The following is a 19,148-nucleotide window of genomic DNA, read 5'->3' as shown; positions in this document are numbered from 1 at the left end:
ATGGTACGTAGATGGTACGCCTATTATGTACGAAGCTCTCAGTAAAATGTGGCGTAATTAGATTGTATGGTACAAATCCCAATCACGAATATTAGCTTCGGGGCCAGGTGGGCCGTCGCCGCACCTTCCAACCTCTAGGTCACCATCAAACCGATATATATAGATAACTGGTCAATTGGCTATCACCTTCTGCAGAATAATTAACACTATTGTCTCGGCTTAGGTACTTCTTGGAACTAATTGTTATTTGAATTGGGTCCGAAGTTTACAGAATCGATAGATCTACTTCAAAATGGCATCCCCTGTTCCCTGCCGTATGTTGAATTTTGTGTCTCCGTTCTTGGACATTCTAAATCATATATTTGACATATGCTAACGAGACAAACAGCGGCTCCGCCGTATGTGACCTCGGACCCCGATTCGTTTGCTTACACGTCTGCCCGTTCTCGCTGGCCTGTCATTCTCACCGGTATTGTCGATGACCTATCTCGCTCGACGCTTGAATCAGACGGTGAGAAGGCCGAGGAAGGGAAGGTCCTCATTGAAAAGATTGGTGCGCTTAAATATGACGTTGAGCACGATCGTGCACTTCCGTAAGTTAATCGACATTCTGTTTATGTGTATGGTCAACTAAGACATTACAGATCTCTAGCAGACGACGGATTGTTTGATGTGGCGCTTTACAACTCGGAATTGGACCGACAAGGTCCAATGACCTGGGGCAATGCGCCGTGGCTATACTCTGAGTGCTATCTGTACCGAAAGATGTATGGATACCTGCAGACCACAACACACTGGAAGGACTACGACTTTTTTGCCAGACAGAAGCTGGATGCGTTCAAGTCGTCCGAGGTGGCAATTGCTGAGTTGGCAATCCGATATAAGACATTGTCAGGACAGTTGCATGGTTCCGTTAACAAAGAACAATTGAATTTGTTGTTCGTACGTACCCGGCCTACGAGAAAGATGTATTGGAAAATGCGTACTAATTTTTTGATAGCGCGAGTTCATTGACATTTCACTCTGGGGCAATGCGACTGACCTCTCTCTCCTGACCAATCTCTCCCTCGACCAGCTTCAGAGCTTGCAAGGCGAGAAAGCTCGGAAGGAGAGCGAGAAAAATATCCTGGTAAACGACGTCGATCTCGCGTGGCAGGCCATTTCCTCGGTCGACGGCGGTCGTGTTGATCTCATTCTTGACAACGCTGGTACGCCCGATTTGACTTGTATATGTAACGTCATGCTGATCGAATTGCTTTAGGCTTTGAGTTTTATACAGATCTTATTTTCGCGCTATTCCTCCTAGACTCCGGCCTAGCCGACACAATTGTCCTCCACCCCAAAGCAATGCCCTGGTTCGTTTCTGACGTCCTTCCAGTCGACCTTCCGGTCTTGATCAACGCCCTTGGCTCGGCGTCGGTCTTCAATATGGCCAGGAAGGAAATTGACTTTCTCCGGAAACAACTAGTCAAATACAACGACGACGGCAAAATCATAGTCCGATCGTTCGGATTCTGGACTACGTCTCTTGCCTTCTGGGAGATCCGTGAGAATGGACTTGGCGGTGGTCACGAGGTGTGGCAGGATTTACAGGAGTCGAAACTCGCGATCTTGAAGGGGGATTTGAACTACAGAAAGTTGACGTACGATGCCGCCTGGCCGCGTACTACACCGTTCAGTACTGCTATTGGTCCGCTTGCTACTAATCATGTCAAGCTGATCAGTTTGCGGACGTGCAAGGCTGATGTTGTCGTCGGTTTGACAGATGGGCAAGAGGCAGAGCTGGAAAAGGCGTGGATTGACATTACGACTGCGAAGGGTAAGCCTGAGACGGGAAAGGGATGGGCGTGGAGTGGAAAGTGGGCCGTCATGCCATTCTCATCTGGTGAGAAGTAGATGTGATAATAGACAGCGACAGTTTAGAAGGTGCAATGCTATGGCAATTCTTCGAAGAGAGACGAGTACATGTATATATGTCGCGTAGATGTTATGTTGTTCGTTCTATATAGAAGCAATATAAATTTTGTCTAAGAGATACCACACATGGGCAAACCCTCAGAATAAATCCCATTATTATCAGTCATGGTCGGCACAAACCGACTATTCCGTATAAGGATGACTTTCGATACGATAATTAAGGCTACTCATCATTGGAAGTCTCTATTACATGCTAACTGTCAGAGATGTACTATTTTGGCCAAGCAATACGATATATTATTAGACCTAATTAGCAATTTAATAACTTGGACAAAACTTGAGGCGGTATCACCGGAATCGGTGAGATAAAAAGAAAACCAGCTCATATCGTACGAGGTATCGCTTGCTACAGTGGACTGTCATTCACTCATTCCACAATTATTGAAACAACAGCTTTGAATATAATATTTTCAAGGCGACTCGCAGACCGAGTTAAGGCGCCTATGACAAAGTCAATAAAGGTTGGCAGAGAGACGAAAATATTTGGTTGGATGACCGCAGGTGTCGATCTGACTCGCCTCAACACGCAAGGGGGAAGTCGGTTTTGCCGGTGTTTGCCGCCCGGCTTATGGCGGGTCAGGAGACCCCACCCGTTTGCTGACGTCGTTTAGGGCTCAATCGAAGGAGTCCAGCTGCCACATGTGCCGTATCACCCACTTGCCTGAAACACAGGGCGAGCTGACACAAAGCGCTGAATTGCTGATCTTCATCAAGCTCATCAATGCTTTAGAGACATATATTAAACAAGATAATTTATTCGAAATTCCCGCTAGCGTCTATTACAATAATTTTTTTGTTTTCGTACCTCGCTCATTGTTCTCTTACAATATCCAAAACACAAATTGCAAATATCGCAAGCTAATCGACCGGGTTCTAAACCAAGCAAAACTACTCCTAAGTCTCCATGAACCGTTCATATATATCCAATGCCAACAATATAATAGAGCAAATAAATTCTTTCCGGTTTCTTTTTTTATGTATAGTTGTGTTAGAAAGAAACTAAACTAACCCCTTCCACCGACCGATATCTAATAGGCCAAATTACATCCCCTGATAGATACCGAGAATATTGTTCATATCCTTCGCAACCAGGACAATCTCGCCCCTGCCTAAGTTCGCAACTTCGTCGTTGGGGCCTACGCGTCGCAGACCGTCAACAGCGAGACCGACAGCTGCAGGCTTGCGAGAAGACTGTCCAAGCTCATGGGCCTTAAATAACTTTCTGTTGCCAACGCACACCCACAGACGACCAGCTGCAGCGCGCAATATCTCGAGCTCATCCGCATCAGTCTCCACTAAGCCGACATCAACCCAGGGAACCATGACGTCTCGGAAAACAGGCCTCGCGCTCTGTTCTTCGCTCTTGTAGTCATTTCCAATCGCACCTCCAGGATGCCATCTGCCAAAGTTCTTCTTGCGCTCCTCCTGCTCAGCGGTAATAATCTCGGATAATGTGATACAAACAGCGTCACCAACGGCAAGACACGCAGTGGTAGAGGTAGTTGGCGCCGGAACCCCGTAGATCGCCCGCTCCAATAACGACCCAGGTAAATCTGCGGACAGCACAGCCGTGGAACCCCGGCCAAGAGGCGAATTTGGCGTGCATGTCAAACATATCCGAGGTAAACCACTGGGGAGATACGGCAAGAGCTGATTGAGCTCCGGCGTATTTCCAGACGAGGTGATCATGACTAGAACATCTGCCGGCCGCAAAACGCCGAGATCACCATGTAGGGCATCGCAAGGATGTAGAGCAGCAGCGTGAATGCCGAGAGAATTCATGGTCGCCACTAACTTGTCTGCTATCTTGCCGGACTTTCCCATGCCAGTCAATACAATTTTGCCTCCAGTCACCAAAGCATTGTGCATTAGCTGAATGGAAGTAACGTATTGGTTCTGTGTTTCCGGGTCGGCCCGGTAGAGGTCTGTGAGATGCGAAAGCGCAAGAGACTGGCTCCGCAAAATCGTTACTGCTGTATTTAGAATAGATAAAGGAGACGTTTCAGCAGGAGGGGTAATCGGCGACGGCAAGAATGCCGGAATCTGATGCATACAAGCGTCACAACGCATTTCGAAACTGAGTAGGGGAAAGAGATGGGTTGGTATTCCGATGGTGAGGATTGAGATGTGGAGACGTTGCTGATAGGGAATTGTAGTTTTCCTACCGAGGCAAAGTTAGCATTGCGCAAGAAAAAAACGTTCCGAGGAGAACGTACAATTGCACGAGACACAAATAACGCGACCTAGCAACTGGTGGGTAAGTGATGTCGAACTAAACTGTGACAAGTGTGGAGTTGAGATTAAGGCAAGGGAGAGCAGAATATATATATACTGTTCGAACTCTGAGCGTGGCGGATTGAAATTGTGATTGATGACGTCGCTAACGAGTACGGTCAAGGATACGTGAACAAGAGCAAACGCGTGCAAGGTAGTAGGGAGGAAAGTGGAGTGGTAAACAGAGATACTGATGATCAGGGTAGTAAGGCTTAATTGCTAGGGTCCATGTTGTCGAAACAAATTGCGCCCGGAATTGCGTCGGATATTTGCTACCAACACTGCAGAATGCTCACTATTTCATGCGATACTGCTATGCTGGGACAAAACAATGGACAGGAGGACGCGCCATGGATGGACGGGATGGTGGCGTACAACGCGGCTGGTACCGTCATAGATACTTGTCCCGCCGGCCGAAACGCCGTAACTGGGCAGCCCTAACCCCCGATTAGCCCGAACCACCCTACCGGGCCTCTGCCACCACGTGCTTCTTCATTTGGCACAAGTGCACCCTTGGCGCAACAGTTGCAACCGCAGGCGCGACAGAACAGTGAGTAGTCGCTCGCTGCTCGGATTCGAGGCCGTTCGTTTTAACTACTATTTTGCGAGACGGCCACAGCTTTGACTGCCACAGAAAGTCCGCCAGTAGCTTATTACAAGTGTGAGGGGTGCTGTACCAATGCGAATACGAGCAAATCCAAGCTCTTCCGATACAGCCTCCTGACCACTAAGATGCTGGTGTATCAAATCGCTTGAAGTGGCAAGTGTCTGTTAGACATAAAACAGCTGGTCGCAATCTGCCAATCTCGCCCATGTGCGATTTGAGGGTTGCTACTTCTCTTACCTGTATACGGTATATCTGTTTTTCCGGCCAATACGTCATTTTTACGTCATGACAGCACCAATAATCAGATAAGAAGTTGCGGATCACAACTAGTGAATAAATTGAGAGCATGCAGTCACATCAATTCACACGCTAGCCACACGCTATGCTTCAGATTTCAGCTTGGGCGCCTGAACGCGTGGGAACGCGAAATGAAAGGAGTCTGAGACGATACCTTCGACTAACTTACTGGCCGTTAGACTTCGTGGCCCGTGCTGGCTTGACTGGCTCGTTTGCGCAATCTTCCACTGACTAGACCAGTTTAATTTAATTAATAACTGGTGAGATTCATGCAGTGTATTCTACTATTCCTCGTTCGGACTAGAGAAGCGACCACTAAGTATTTTCTTGACCAGTAGTGACCAGTAGTGAATTGGCAGTGTTTATTTGTCTTATGATTAAAAAACCTGACATATCAGTAACTATATACCATATGCCGCGCTGAAATTTATATATGCAAAGCATGCGCATATTGTGAATTGCACGGAAGTCATATGTGTAATGATACCTGTATTAAAGTCATCTTCTGCAACACCTCTTCACCGTAAACAAACTACAGATCTATCTAATACGGTAGCAGCGTCAAATCATATGAAACCTTACTTGAACGGTTGGAGACCCGGGACCAAATCGAGACTACGAAATTGTGTATGCAAAGAAAGCGAAGATGGATGTTGAAGAAGTGGACATAAAATTTGACCATGTTGATCTATGCCCAAATTATTACTGATTTTCCGGAATAATTAAATGAGTAGCTCCTAAGGGATGCAACCGTTCTGTAGCTGCCGGGACACGAATAAAATCAATGTCGACATCCGTACCAAGATCTACTGAACGCTAGTCCCAAAGAGGTATAGCTGGTTTACTTTCCAATGCAGCTCCATTCATTTAATTCATTAGCGAGAGCATGTGATTCCTGTTGTCGGGCCAACAGGAAATCAATACCAGAGAGCCTGAAACACTTGCACGAAATTTTGCGCCTTGTCAATCTTAATGTACATATACGCATATTCTCACTATCCGCTGTCTGTCTTCTATTATTTTCCATCTATAATCATATTCTAGGTCAAGGCATTGCTGCCTCCTGCGGAATCGGTGCACAATAGGGCTTGGGCTGTCAGCCTTGCCAGTGGGTGAGAAATATTTGTAACTAGACCAGCTCAATATGGGAAATAGAATTATTATTTAAATATTGTGGTCGCATTTCACTACCATTTGGAATAGATGAAGCTGACTGCTCGGCGTCCTTTTCGGCCATGGTCGCAATCTCCTCGCGCCTGACGCTAGCTATCCTTAAGCCCTTAAAGTTGAAATTGTGTGTCCTAGTTCTGCAGCCACCCTACGTCATAATCATATATTTATATCATACTGTAGCACCGCAACATTCTCGAACAAGCCGTTGACTCCGTGTTTATTCCATTTTTGCGGCACCCGGCATTATTCATATATTCCATCTCTTCCAATGACCACATAGAGAGGCAAAATATACATATAATATGTTTTAGCACAAGCTCTGCAAAACCTTAATAAAATATAGCATTTGAAAATTATTTACAGGAAACAATATTAAATGTGAGATTTAAAGTAAATTATAAATAAGTATCCTATACCCAATTTCTAACAACTACCAAAACTCATGAGGAAACTATGAACCACCTTTGCTCTCTATCACACTAAATTACAAAGAGCATCACATCTTTGAGGGCACGCAAATCATTAAAATCAAATCCCAAAAAAATTTTCATTAAGCACAAACTCCACTTACAGACTGTAGCAGACTAGCCCCACATCCAATCAATGAACTCGCAGCCCCACCCACCCCAGAACCAAAATCGAATAAACTTCCCCAGGAATCTCGGCCATATATGATCGAACACACCCGCACATCCAAATCCTTCACTCTCAATGCCTTCGCCATACTCTAAAGAGTTTCGGACCCGGCATGTACCTCTCATGTTGTACCACTTCGGCTGCTGGCAAACTGTGGTACGGTCGAGATGTTTCCAAAGTGGGCCTGTTGGACCGTCAATGTAGCGCCATTCAAACGGATGGAAATGCTGTCGCGGATCTGATGGGTCGAGCTTTTTGTCTCCCCAGTGACCAGGGAAATACAGCCATTCTATCTTCAAGTTAGCCCGTATCATTTGTGACATTCGACATACCGACATACCTGCATTCGCAGACGTCGTGTCGCCTTCTCCACAAACCAGCGTCCCGTCATATGTATACGCCACATAGTTCTTTGCCGGGTCCCACAATGGCCCCCGGTCAGTGAAATCGCTCAGCATTCGGAATGGCAAATCATGCGAGTGCTGACCGGCAGATCCATAATTTGCATGTGTGCCACGTGCGGAGAATATAACTGGCCTATTTGGATCTGTCTCTAATTTTTCAAGAGCCTTAAATGTGAATCCGCTACCACCGCCATGTGCGGACATCCAGAGCGAATGCGGCTGGCCCTTATAAAACCTCAAGATGGAGTGCTCCCAGTCGCCAATGTGATTACCATATGGCCCACCTCCCATGACAAACGGACCCAGATTGAAGGCATAGAAATAGAACCAGAATGAGTCCACCCAGCCGTCCCCTTTATCGAACACTATCAAAATTGCAGGTGCCGGATTCCGTCCAGTCTCGATATCGGGCCGATTGCCAATGCCAGTGATCCAATCAGGGTCAACGTCAAAGTCAGAGGTCGACGTAAGATACACGTCTTCAGTTGGTGGCAGGCGGCCGACGTCGTAGATTGTCATTGGAAAGCCGATGTTGTGACTGATATTCTTCCCATCCAGGACAGGATACATATTCGCCGTACTATGGCCGTCAGTCTTTCGCGTCTCTCGCCGTGTACCACGACATTCAGCATATTAAACACAAATACTTACAATTCTCGCCAGTCGCATGGCAAATACACCTCCTCGGAGTATAGATGAACTGTTGGTGCTGCGTCACGTCAGTCCAGAAAGCCCTGTCAAGCATATTTAACGGGTGAAGCCTACCATATTTTACAACGTAATCTGGGATTTGTCCGGGTTTAACTGACCAATCCTCCTTGTCGTCTTGCACCCATATCTTGAATGGAATCATCGGAAATGCATCAACGACCCTGAATATTATCACGAAAGATAGTAACAGTGATTGCCACATACTAAACGATTTATTTGTACGGCTCGATACACTTGTACGGCATGTAGAATTCATGACAGTTTGTTGTAACAATGCCAAAAAAGTTCAATGCACGTCAATCCGTTGTTATTATGACTGGGAGTAACGCAGAACGACGTCGGATTCGATCGACTAGGACTCGAGGGCAAGCATGCACATTGACAGTCGAGAAATAATCGTACCAGTTGCGAAATGGCTCCCAGTTGGAAAAGCAAGCAATCACCTACATAATGATATATAATTAGAAGAAACAGTTTTGCACATCATGGTGGCCAAGGTGTAGCACCAATAGCTCGGTTGCGTTCTGCCATCACGAAATCAGACAGCGGTCACTGTTAGCTCCCCTAACTTACCGGGAAACAATGGTATTCTCCAAGTTCTTGAATATGCTGTCGCTATACGATATGAAAGTCTGTCAGGCGTCGCTTCTGAAATACCGCTCGCTGTTAGGAAAGTGGCCTCAACGACATAAATTGCCTATTCTCGGTCCCGGGACGGACATTTGGGGCAGTCCTGCTTAGTGCCCTAAATACGATATCACCTGTAGTCTTTAGCGTTAAATGGGACTGCATTGATGCATTTAAGTAGCGAACCCTGTCGCTCATGGCGGTGTTAAGCGCGCTGAACATCCGGAAAACTTAACCTGATGTGCGGCTGGGACACCCTAAATGATAAACGAGCCGCTTGCTCCGTGAGTCGCTCAAATTCGGCCGACATAAGCCGCGATGACGGAAGCTGCAAAACCGCAAAGGTGTAGTGTATTTTCTCGGAATAATGTAATTATTATTGGTTTGTAACCAATTTCCCTTTCACAATTGTATGCGTCCTTAGTTCTATAGCTTAGATGCAAGACTACTAGCGAGGGTATATTACACAAGTATCGCACATAAATCGCCAAAGACGTTCCGCATTCAATGTGGACCGTCGTTTCTTTGCAACAACTACGAAGATACAAGTTTACTTTGTTTGCAAAAACTTTGACAAGTTCCGAACCTTCTTAACGTCTCTAAATGTCAAGCTTATGCGCTTAGTTCGCCGCTTCAACAAGCCGCCATTCATTTCTATGCTCTCTTTCGTTTGCTCGCTTAAAAAGTGCCAATTACTGATTCTGTCGCTGCTTAGGTCTTTATCTACAAGTTGTTCTTGTATGCCGTGCAGATATTTGGTGTACATTTCGTCCGTCGTTACCAAAAGACTGATAAATCTCATCAGTGGTATTCGTGCAAATTGAGACGAGAACGAGCGGCATACCTCCTAGGCTCCTGATATATCCTATACTTGACTGTGCGCTTACGATCATCAGACTTCCCATAGACGTCCAATATTATGCCATCATTCAAGCTGACTGTTGCGACCATCGGATAATACACATCCCCATCCTCGTGTGGCATGATCCCTTGTCCAGGTTCGTACTCATTGATCAAACAATGGTTTGCGCGACCGTGTGGTGACGCACTCCATATACCAAGATCGATTGTGCGGGGAATTATTGAATCTGCCAGCCAATTCGGGATCGGATCGGTAGTCGGTAAGATTGATCCTTGGAGAAGCTGTGTAGGCCAAGCTTGTAACCGGCGACGGGAGAGAACTGTCCATCGTGTTGATGGGGCATTTTGTATCTATTCGCACCTACATGTTAAGTCACTGAGCCGAACAAGATTGCAAAATCGTGGAATACTTTCTCAATAAGCGATCGCTCCTCCCCCTCTGAAATGAAGTCAGGGATGTAATACGCCCGATCTGGCAGACCCACAAGGCGATACGTTTCAAGGTATTTCATTGTGAATCGTGCAATACTTGTGCCAATAGCTATGCATTAATGGATAATAATATAGAAATCGAGTGGTACGACGGCATTGATCTTGGAGTCGATTATTATACACTATAAAGCCCTAAACATAATGGTGTTGTGGCATTCGACGATCACCTGACTAGCTACTATGATATTTGCGACATAGTGCAATTGTTAGCTTTTTGGTGTTAACCCAGTCGAGTTGAATGATTCTCCTTTAATATATCTGGCGCCCGGTTACAGTCATTAAGAACTCGCCAAACAAAGTGCAATCACAAAGCCGAACGTAGAACACGACTGACACAAACACAATGCGAAAGAGATCGCTGGCAAGACACCGGACGACAAGCGATAGATAGTCGCAGCTGCAACATCGTCTCTTTAAGTTCTGGAGGAGCTTTTGAGCTGGTCCATGAAGGAGCGATTTACATTGTAAATTGCAAGAACTCGTCTGCTGGCATCATCGTTTGGTCTGCAGGCGAACCTCGATTCTCTCTAATAGAGCAGGAATATTGACTGGGTTCTCCAAGACATAAGAATCCTTCAACCTCGTTTTCGGCTTCACCATGGTTCAGAGCCTCTTCTCATTCAAGTTGACTCGGTCTCATGCTCCTGCTCCTTTCTTTTTCCGTTTTCAGACAAATTGGCAGCTGAAACCTCGGACTTTGTAAAGATGAAAGCCATCAGCGGCTTTGACGCGTCGACGTTCCGAAATTTAATCGTCGTATCGATCGCTTAGACGCACCCGGCCGCGTAGATATTCAAATCTTCTCCCCTACTGCATGGCAATTCAAACGCTCTGAGATGGGTTTCGAGCAAATGAAGCTCCTCTTCATCTAGCATATCCTCGTGATCGAGACCAGCACAGGCGAGAGAGGAGAATCGAGTAGGATGATTGGCTATGTCGAGACGCCTCCTCATAACATTTATTCTTCCGTTAATAGACAGGTTTATTAGCGATCGGCACGGATAGATGGATAACGGATATATTCGTGGATATCCGTTGTGGATATGAATACGATAGAGAATCTGCGTATATGAATATTGATACGGACAAGGCAATATTGATGAGTCATATCTAGGACTAACAAATATAAATATTTAAAGTAGTAATATTGAGATAGTTTAAATGAGTTGTGAAATATTCAATTATTGGGACGGATGCTACAATGATCTTGGGACCTGTGGTTGTTGTAAAGGACTTACAAGGAATCAGTAATATGCGAGCCGCACTGTCGAATGTCCGAGGTTGTGACAACCGCCTAGAAGGAGACCTCATAAGGCATCGCGTATCTGGTAACTCTATAAACTTGGTTAAATTTTGCACGTGGATATGAAATAGCTCTTCGAGCATTCAAATTTTGCGATGTAAATTACTTAGTGGTAACTTATTCGATTAACGTGATCGGCATGCGAGCAGACCACCCAAGCGAGCGGCTCACTCCTCAATCGTCTAGGCGTCCGGTATTTCAAAATTTTAATAACGTAGCAACCATGGTCGGAAACGATCAAAGTAAGGAAGGCAGAATTGAATTAGCGGTCCAGGCTTATAAAAATACCAAAATTGCAAGCATTAGAGGTGCTGCACGTTTGTACGACGTCCACTACTCTACCCTTCGCGCTCGTCTAGGTGGCCGCGCATCAAGACTCAATTCGACTACACCGACGCGAAAGCTGACCGACAGAGAAGAAGAGGTGCTGCTAGAATGGGTCCTGTCAATGGATAAGCGAGGACTTCCTCCTAGGGTTGCGGGCGTTCGTAGAATGGCCGGTTTGCTCCTTGCCAAGCGTGCGGAATCATCGTCCCAACCTCCCAAACAAGTCGGAGACAAATGGGTACGTAATTTTATTACACGACATCCTGAGTTGAAGTCAAAGTACTCGCGATCATAACAAAGTGGTTCGAGCTTGTACGGAACACGATTCAGAGTTATGGGATTGCTGAGGAAGACATTTACGACTTCGACGAAACAGGTTTCCAAATGGGTGTTATCGGAACCTCAAAAATTGTAACTTCTGCTGAAAGATATCGGAAGGCGTTTCTGAAACAGCCCGGGAATCGGGAGCGGGTGACGGTTGTTGAAGCGGTCAATTCCTCCGGAAGGACTCTCCCACCCATGGTGATCTTCAAGGGAAAAGTGTTCCAATCACCGTGGTTTCGCGACATACCAGAGGATTGGACGATAGGTGTGAGCACAAACGGCTGGATTACTAATGACTTTGGGCGACAATGGCTCCAAGAAGTCTTCGATAAATATACTCGGGATCGGACTAAATGCAAATATCGACTACTAATATTGGACGGTCACGGAAGTCATGTTATTGATCAGTATTGCACAAAAAATTTTATTATTCCACTCTATATGCCGGCTCACTCGTCCCATCTGCTTCAACCGCTCGATGTGGGCTGTTTTGCGCCACTGAAGCGGTCATACGGCAGTCAAGTTGAAGCGAGTACGAGAGCTGGTATAAATCACATTGACAAGTTGGACTTTCTACGCCTATATCAGATCGCACGACAAGAGGCATTGTCTATGCCCAATATTCAGAGTGGATTTAGGGCAACAGGACTAATTCCGTTCGATCCAAGTAGGGTACTCAGTAACCTTACAATTTCCGGCATTGAAACACCTACACAAAGCAGCCAGCCACAGAGTTCTCAAGAGACATGGGTACCTGAAACGCCGAGGACCATTATTCAATTGCAAAGTCAAACGGAGAGAATCAAAAAGCATTTAAGCAAGGTGGGTCCTTGGGTCCCACAAGGCCGAATTCGGTCGCAATTGATCAGATAAAGAAGTGCTCGGAACTGGCACTATATCAGGCCGAGATTTTAACTGACCAACTTACCCAAATGCAGGCCAGTGCACAACACCAGAAAAGAAAACGCCAAACAGATAGGTCTTTTATCACTTCTAGCACTATTTTGACTGGAACAGAAGGTCGTGGTCGTGCGTCCTGCCCAGAAGACGTAGTCGATGGTGAGAGCGCAGAGGGGAGAGCCGTAGAATGTACGCCAAGACGATGCAGCCGTTGCGACCAGAGCGGACATATGTCGCGTACGTGTAAAACTGACAAAGAATAATTTTTTACGTTTATTATACTGATGCAATGTTGCTGTGGATTGCTAGAATAAGTAAAATCTGAGAGTTGATATTTTGTGAGCCGCTCGCTTGGGTGGTCCGCTCGCTTCCCGATCACGTTATCCACGGATATGCATATACGGATACAATTGTCGGGACTAAGCTGGATGCGCCATAACTGCAGCGGAAATAAGTTGGGTTCATATAGTTGTAAGTTATGTATTTTCTCTCGACTCCAACCCCTGAGTCGTACGAAATACGTTAACTGTATTACAGATCTTTTGAGTGCTATAACATCAAGGAAGATGCTGCCATTTTCTGACATTCGTCTTATCGTACTATTCAAACTATCTTTAGACAGATCTGGAAAGGACTGTTTATTGGATTATGAATATGAATCGAAAATTCGATGCCTCCACCGGCTCCGCCTGGGACTGTCACGGATCCTCGTGTTCTCCAGATCGATACTTTCTGATGAGTCATCTTCTCTGCGGACAAAGCTCGAGCTACTGCGTAAGAACTCTGTTGCTTGTTTGGACAGCATTAATATATAGACCGGACTAACATGGCAGCAGCCAATTTTATTCAGATCATCGCTGTCGCTGATGCAAATTGCGATAGAAATATTCAGATATAACTTGCATATACTTCCCGCAACCAAAGAGGACCTAACACAATACTTCGTGATGATATATGTACCAACACCGGAGATCAGCACATAAGATTGAGACAACACCACCATGCTTGTCCGGCAGCAGAGGATAGGGACTTTGTAGCAATTTATGGGTATTCGACAATGATGGATTTGCTTTGCTCAGCATACACTTGCCTCTATAAGGCTATAGTTTACGTAGATTATCTGTAACATAGTAATATTTGATCTGCATTTCAAATATCCAGGGCATTGAATCGTAATCGTGACAACCTAGAGACACTGTTCGCATTCCCAAAGTCGAATTCACGTTTACGAGAGGGCACATTGCACGTCGAGCTCTCGATATGTACGTGCCAGCGTGCACTCGAGTAAATCCGGTTGTCGGGAGATGAACAGTTGTCGATGGATAGAGAACAGAAACGCAGCGAAGAGCGTCATGCGCGTTCATTTGGCCAGCATAGAATATTTGATGAAGGGGTTCTGGCTGGTTTCAAACCGCGACATCCCATTACGCGATTAACCTGCGCCACTAGCATATCAGACAGACCAGCACGCGACCCGCGCTCCGCGCTCATCTCCGGCTGCCAAGTTGTACAGATCCTTTGCCTGCTCTGGTAAAGCACATTTTTAGACTACTGTCGGTCATGTCGCTAATAGGTCGGAAGTGGAAACGGGAAATAGAGATATTCACTAATGGCGATTGCGTAGCGCGACACGCGAAATTACACTGTTCCTGCATATGCCTTCGACGGACGGCTTGACTGACGAGCACAGAGTACATTTTGGCAGGCAGTGCACAGAACAGCTATCTCAACGGCTGACTGCGAAGGGATAATGACTGGTGTAGGGGGGTTCGTGCGGCTTCGACGCTTTAGTGCGCGAACCCCCTGCATATCAAAATTCCAACGCGACGCGTCGCGAGCTTGTTCATTATTAGTGCCTGTAATCAACACTCTCGACTACTAAAGGGGGCCCTTGGGGGACATCTTTCGCTCCGGCCGCCATCACGCTACCTCTGCTTGTCCGCTCCTTAATTAGGCGGGGAGTCCCTAGCTTGACTTTCTTCTCTATCTGCGACGTCTTCATTTGTCGTTCCTTTGGCTCGTTCGCTACTTCTCTGGTTCGGTCACTCATTCTCTATTGTCCCGTTTGTATCCCAAGATCTTTATTGATTCGTCTTCGATTCTGTAATCTTGACCCGGTCAACAATATAAATGCGCATTCTATCACTTTCCTTTTTGATTGCCCTGGTAGCTTGTGCCTCGGAAACACTCGCATTCCCGATCAACTTCTCGTTCTTCTGCAGCAGAGCGACCGTGCCTCTTGATGAATCTCCTGCTCGGCACCATCGTCGCTTCGCTCTCAACGATACCGTTGTTGTTAATGGCACCAGCACGATCACTCTCACGAAGACCGTGACACATGTAAAACCTACTACTTTGTACACTACTGCAGTTGAAATCAAGAGTATTTTTTGCTGCTGTCTATCGACTGTTGGATTGGACTAATTCTTTGGTAGATGAGCCCACCACTATCACCGAGCAAGTCACTCTCTATGTGACGAAGACTTACAATGGCGATTCTGCTACCACGATTGTCTCGCCTTCTGTACAGACTATAACTGAAACCTTGACGTACGCTCAGACCGTTGCTGCCTACCTCGATACGGCATCGCCTATGTACGTTGCAACACTCTCCTCTACGGCTACGTCGTCGGAAGCTGTACCAGCTTCCCCTACTCCGACAGCTATCACTGCAGACACCTCTAGCCAACGTCCAGCAGGCACCTACACTATTGAGACTACTGTCACGGTTCCCGTCACTACGACAGTTACGAGAACGATTGAGTACACGGCTGCCGTCACCGACGATTCGTCTACTCGGTATATCACGCTTACAAAAACTTTGACCGCAACACACACCGAGGCAATTGTCAAGCCTACAAACGTTAAGTACGTGGTTGGCGAAGTCTCGTCCACCTACACTACATATTCTCTTTTGTCAGTCGCCAGTGTCGGTGACGATGGGGACGTGACCGAAATCGTCACAACCGTTCCAGCAACTGTCACAGATGTTGACACTACCACTTCTACGCTTACACAATTCATTACGATTTTCAGGACTACGACGATCCATAAAGCAACCACGAGTTATCTCGCGACTCCTTACATGAACTCCACTTTTGTCGGCAGTACTTTTTCTGCTGTTAGCACAGAACCCACAAGTGACTTGGCACCTATAACTACAGCGTCCAAAACTCCAAGCTACTCCCTAACTACGACAATCTTCGAGTATGTCACAGTAGACGCTGCAGGGGCTGATCAGACTAGCTCAGTTCATCCGGCTTCTACCAGCAACAGCACGTTGCACTGGCGTCGGCATCGAATGCATAGTAGAGGAATGTTGGCCCGGTGGCATCAATGAGAACACCTTAAAGCCAACTCATTCATCTATTCTGCTCAACTTATGACTTAATTTTGTGTGTTACTTGGCGTTAGTTTGCATTTTGGTTAGCATTTTGGGTAGATATATCAGATCTTTACCATAGTTAATGATGGATACGTATCATGCTGAGTCAGATTTTGCTTGTTGCACGTGTCACGCATAGGCCTTGGCCGCATTGGAATTGTAAATAGAAAATAAACAGTTGAAATGTTTATTGTGCAATAATGTTGTAGTAATTTATGTAAGTTCAGAAGTGGTTAATCTATGGTTCAACTTTGAAAGAGTGATAATGGATCCTCGTACGAGTTTCTGGTAAGAAATGTAACGGGTTAATGATGGCGTCCCCTCGCAGGGAAAAGGCTGTATACTTCTGACACCAATGTTGCTTCCTGTCCATTTTTTAGGTGTAGATTGCTTGTTTGTGTTACCGTTGTTATATTACATGAATAGTGTTTGATGCCTTTCATCTTCATGTACATTTGCGCCTGAACCTTCGTTGTCTCGTTCCTTCTCCACTCCAAACGCCTACTCTACGTCTCCGCCTTAACTCCTGCGCCCGCTCCGACCGCCTGCTTCATGGCTCCTTCATGAACTGTCTTTTAAAGATCTCAGTTCGTCAAGTTCCCACCCAGCTTATTTGGCCTGATCGATAGCTTGATGCCCCATCAACGGTTCGGATTGACTGCTCCATATTTCCCTAGTGCCAGTTCATCTTCCGATTCTGAACTCTGACTACGTGTGACATCGCTGTGAATTCGCCTGCAACGACAGAGATATCATCGCTTAAGTTTTGCCACACTTTGGATTAGAATCAATATCTCTTTCATCGAGATCATATTAATATATTTGCTCTAGAGCTGTTGTATTCTCCTTTTTCCGAGAACTTCTGAGTCGACAATCTTAAATAACTACATTTCATCTCATAACATTAGTTGCGAACGTCTTTGTTTGCGGTCATTCTCTGATCTGCTGTTGACCAAGCCAGCCCAACTCACGTCTCGCTGAACCTGACAATCCGTCAAATATATGACATCCTTTGTTACTGGCATAGATATACAGTGCGCTGTATTATTCGTAACATCATCAACCATCTCTTATTTCTCTACCGTAAACTTTCCCTCTTGTATCATACTTATTTCGGCACATGCACCCGGGTATGCTGCTGCCCCCAAACGCAAGTATGAATATCTGGAGCATTTCAAACATAATTCATAGAGTGTTCTTGTCTGCCGCACTACCCTTGTTTGACGAACGATTCCGGACATGTGCCGCAGCAGATTACCGCTTCTGTCATTCTTCTGCCTAAAACATACTAAATGCCTCTCTGTACGACACTATTGTCTTTTTAGCTACTCCTTTCTGTTTTGGCGTAGTCTGATGCTCAATGCCCTCTTGGTTATGCTTCCATTTCTAAGCCAGTTAGTTAGTTGTTAATTAGTATTAGAGATCATAGTATTACTACATATATAATTTCGATCTACGTAACTGAAACGGAGCCAGAGATCACGAACCGGTGCGGAGCGGACAGATCCTGTAATTCGGTGTTGCCAGGATTGTCCGACAGAAGTCTTCGAGTATGGTGGTATCCTACGGAGTGTGCAACATTATGCAAGTTTGCTTATTCAACATTTATGAACGCACTGGCTTATCACAGCCAAAAACTCGTTGCTCTCTCTTCCTCTTCCTTTCCGGCGTGCTCTAGTCGGACTTCAGCCACTAAATACGATTAACCGTCATCCTTGGTCGGACTGTTCCTGAAATATGTTCTCTCGAAATATCTTTGATATAGGAAGACGCGAAAAGATCAGGTAAATAATATCTTTCTCTTACGTCATAACCACTTTCATCATAGGCTACGCTGAAAGGTGAGTTGCTGAACAGATAGCAAGTAGCTGGACTTGGAACTCAAATAACAGCCAGCCCGGAACAGTGTTGATGAGTATGGCAAGCGGAGAGCTTGCTGGACAAAATTATATATGATATATGATATGACAAGGAAGATTGTCCCGAATTTATTATGATATTGTTAATTGTCGAATTAAGTGTTAGAAATCAAAGTATATTTGACTGCGCACTGCTTTTATCAAAGTAAGCAAAATGCTTTATGTGTTTCCGCCAATCATTATTTACAACCCGTCCTCTGGCTAGAAGAAACGCCTAGATGGAATATTTGGAGTCGTTAAAGATATTTCTACATTATCCTCACTCAGGTCTGGTGTGTCTAACAAGCCTCCTGCGATATAGGCGCGGTGGATGCGGACCGCTGGCGTGTGTTTGCCGTATTCACAAGTGGACCTTGCGAGCATGACATCATCATATATATACATGGCTACATAGGTGTTTTGCACACACTTCGAACATTCTACCGCCGACGCCAGAAGTGGCAACAACGTATGACATAAGACAAATTAGAGATGCTATCAAAAATGCCACTGAAAAAGTTTAGGAACGATATCAAAAAACGCCACTGAAAACTTCATAATAACAAAAATGCCATTGGGCGTCGAACCTATTGCCGCCTCAGTCGTCTCATATCCTCCAAGTTGCTTTGGGTGCCGCTAAAGAAAGCGTACGGGAAGCAAATCGTGGACATGATGCGCGCTCAGATTACCCATATAAAGAAGGAAGACGTTCTTGCGGCGTTCTATGTAGCCTTTTTCACACTACTATCGAAAAACGTCCCAGGATACGTTCGGGGCGCAGGTCTCGTCCCTCTTGATTCGGAGAGCGTGATATCTAAACTATACAAGGTGCATGCGCCAACACCCCGCGGGCGGGCGGGGGGGCGCGGGGGGGGGGGGCGCGGGGCGGCGGGCCGGCCCGGGGGGCGCGGCGCGGGCGCGGTCGGGCCGGGCGCGCGGGCGGGCGCCGCCG

At 46.0% G+C, this 19,148-nt stretch overlaps 5 protein-coding genes across 5 annotated transcripts; 2 read left to right on the top strand and 3 right to left on the bottom strand.

Annotated features, from left to right (window-relative positions):
• Positions 1–132: 132 nt before the first annotated feature.
• On the top strand, positions 133–2,037 carry V1508DRAFT_418702 (uncharacterized protein). The gene is made up of 6 exons (XM_066940493.1): positions 133–223; positions 281–314; positions 389–593; positions 645–942; positions 1,001–1,208; positions 1,262–2,037. Exons 2-6 carry the CDS (start codon positions 293–295, stop codon positions 1,894–1,896), a joined length of 1,368 nt encoding a protein of 455 aa, XP_066795453.1. The 5' UTR covers positions 133–223; positions 281–292; the 3' UTR covers positions 1,897–2,037.
• A 964-nt stretch (positions 2,038–3,001) lies between these two features.
• On the bottom strand, positions 3,002–4,263 carry V1508DRAFT_145275 (uncharacterized protein). Its single transcript, XM_066936024.1, has one exon. The coding sequence runs from the start codon at positions 4,045–4,047 to the stop codon at positions 3,019–3,021; it is 1,029 nt and encodes a 342-aa protein (XP_066795452.1). The 5' UTR covers positions 4,048–4,263; the 3' UTR covers positions 3,002–3,018.
• Positions 4,264–6,912: 2,649 nt separating this feature from the next.
• V1508DRAFT_355486 (uncharacterized protein) lies at positions 6,913–8,335 on the bottom strand (the record flags this gene model as incomplete). Its single annotated transcript, XM_066936959.1, has 4 exons — positions 6,913–7,253; positions 7,305–7,948; positions 8,020–8,077; positions 8,134–8,335. 4 exons carry the CDS (start codon positions 8,333–8,335, stop codon positions 6,913–6,915), a joined length of 1,245 nt encoding a protein of 414 aa, XP_066795451.1.
• Positions 8,336–9,256: 921 nt separating this feature from the next.
• Positions 9,257–10,079, bottom strand: V1508DRAFT_355567 (uncharacterized protein; the record flags this gene model as incomplete). The annotated part of the gene is made up of 3 exons (XM_066936962.1): positions 9,257–9,494; positions 9,551–9,918; positions 9,978–10,079. 3 exons carry the CDS (start codon positions 10,077–10,079, stop codon positions 9,257–9,259), a joined length of 708 nt encoding a protein of 235 aa, XP_066795450.1.
• A 4,964-nt stretch (positions 10,080–15,043) lies between these two features.
• V1508DRAFT_404669 (uncharacterized protein) lies at positions 15,044–16,253 on the top strand (the record flags this gene model as incomplete). Its single annotated transcript, XM_066938644.1, has 2 exons — positions 15,044–15,296; positions 15,349–16,253. The coding sequence occupies 2 exons, from the start codon at positions 15,044–15,046 to the stop codon at positions 16,251–16,253; spliced, it is 1,158 nt and encodes a 385-aa protein (XP_066795449.1).
• Between the last annotated feature and the right edge of the window lie 2,895 nt (positions 16,254–19,148).

The sequence above is a fragment of the Lipomyces doorenjongii genome (assembly GCF_038497915.1).
Source record: "Lipomyces doorenjongii strain NRRL Y-27504 unplaced genomic scaffold V1508scaffold_29, whole genome shotgun sequence".
Taxonomy (NCBI): domain Eukaryota; kingdom Fungi; phylum Ascomycota; class Lipomycetes; order Lipomycetales; family Lipomycetaceae; genus Lipomyces; species Lipomyces doorenjongii.
The sequence above is the reverse complement of the archived record's forward strand: the minus strand, read 5'-3'. Positions and strand labels throughout refer to the sequence as shown.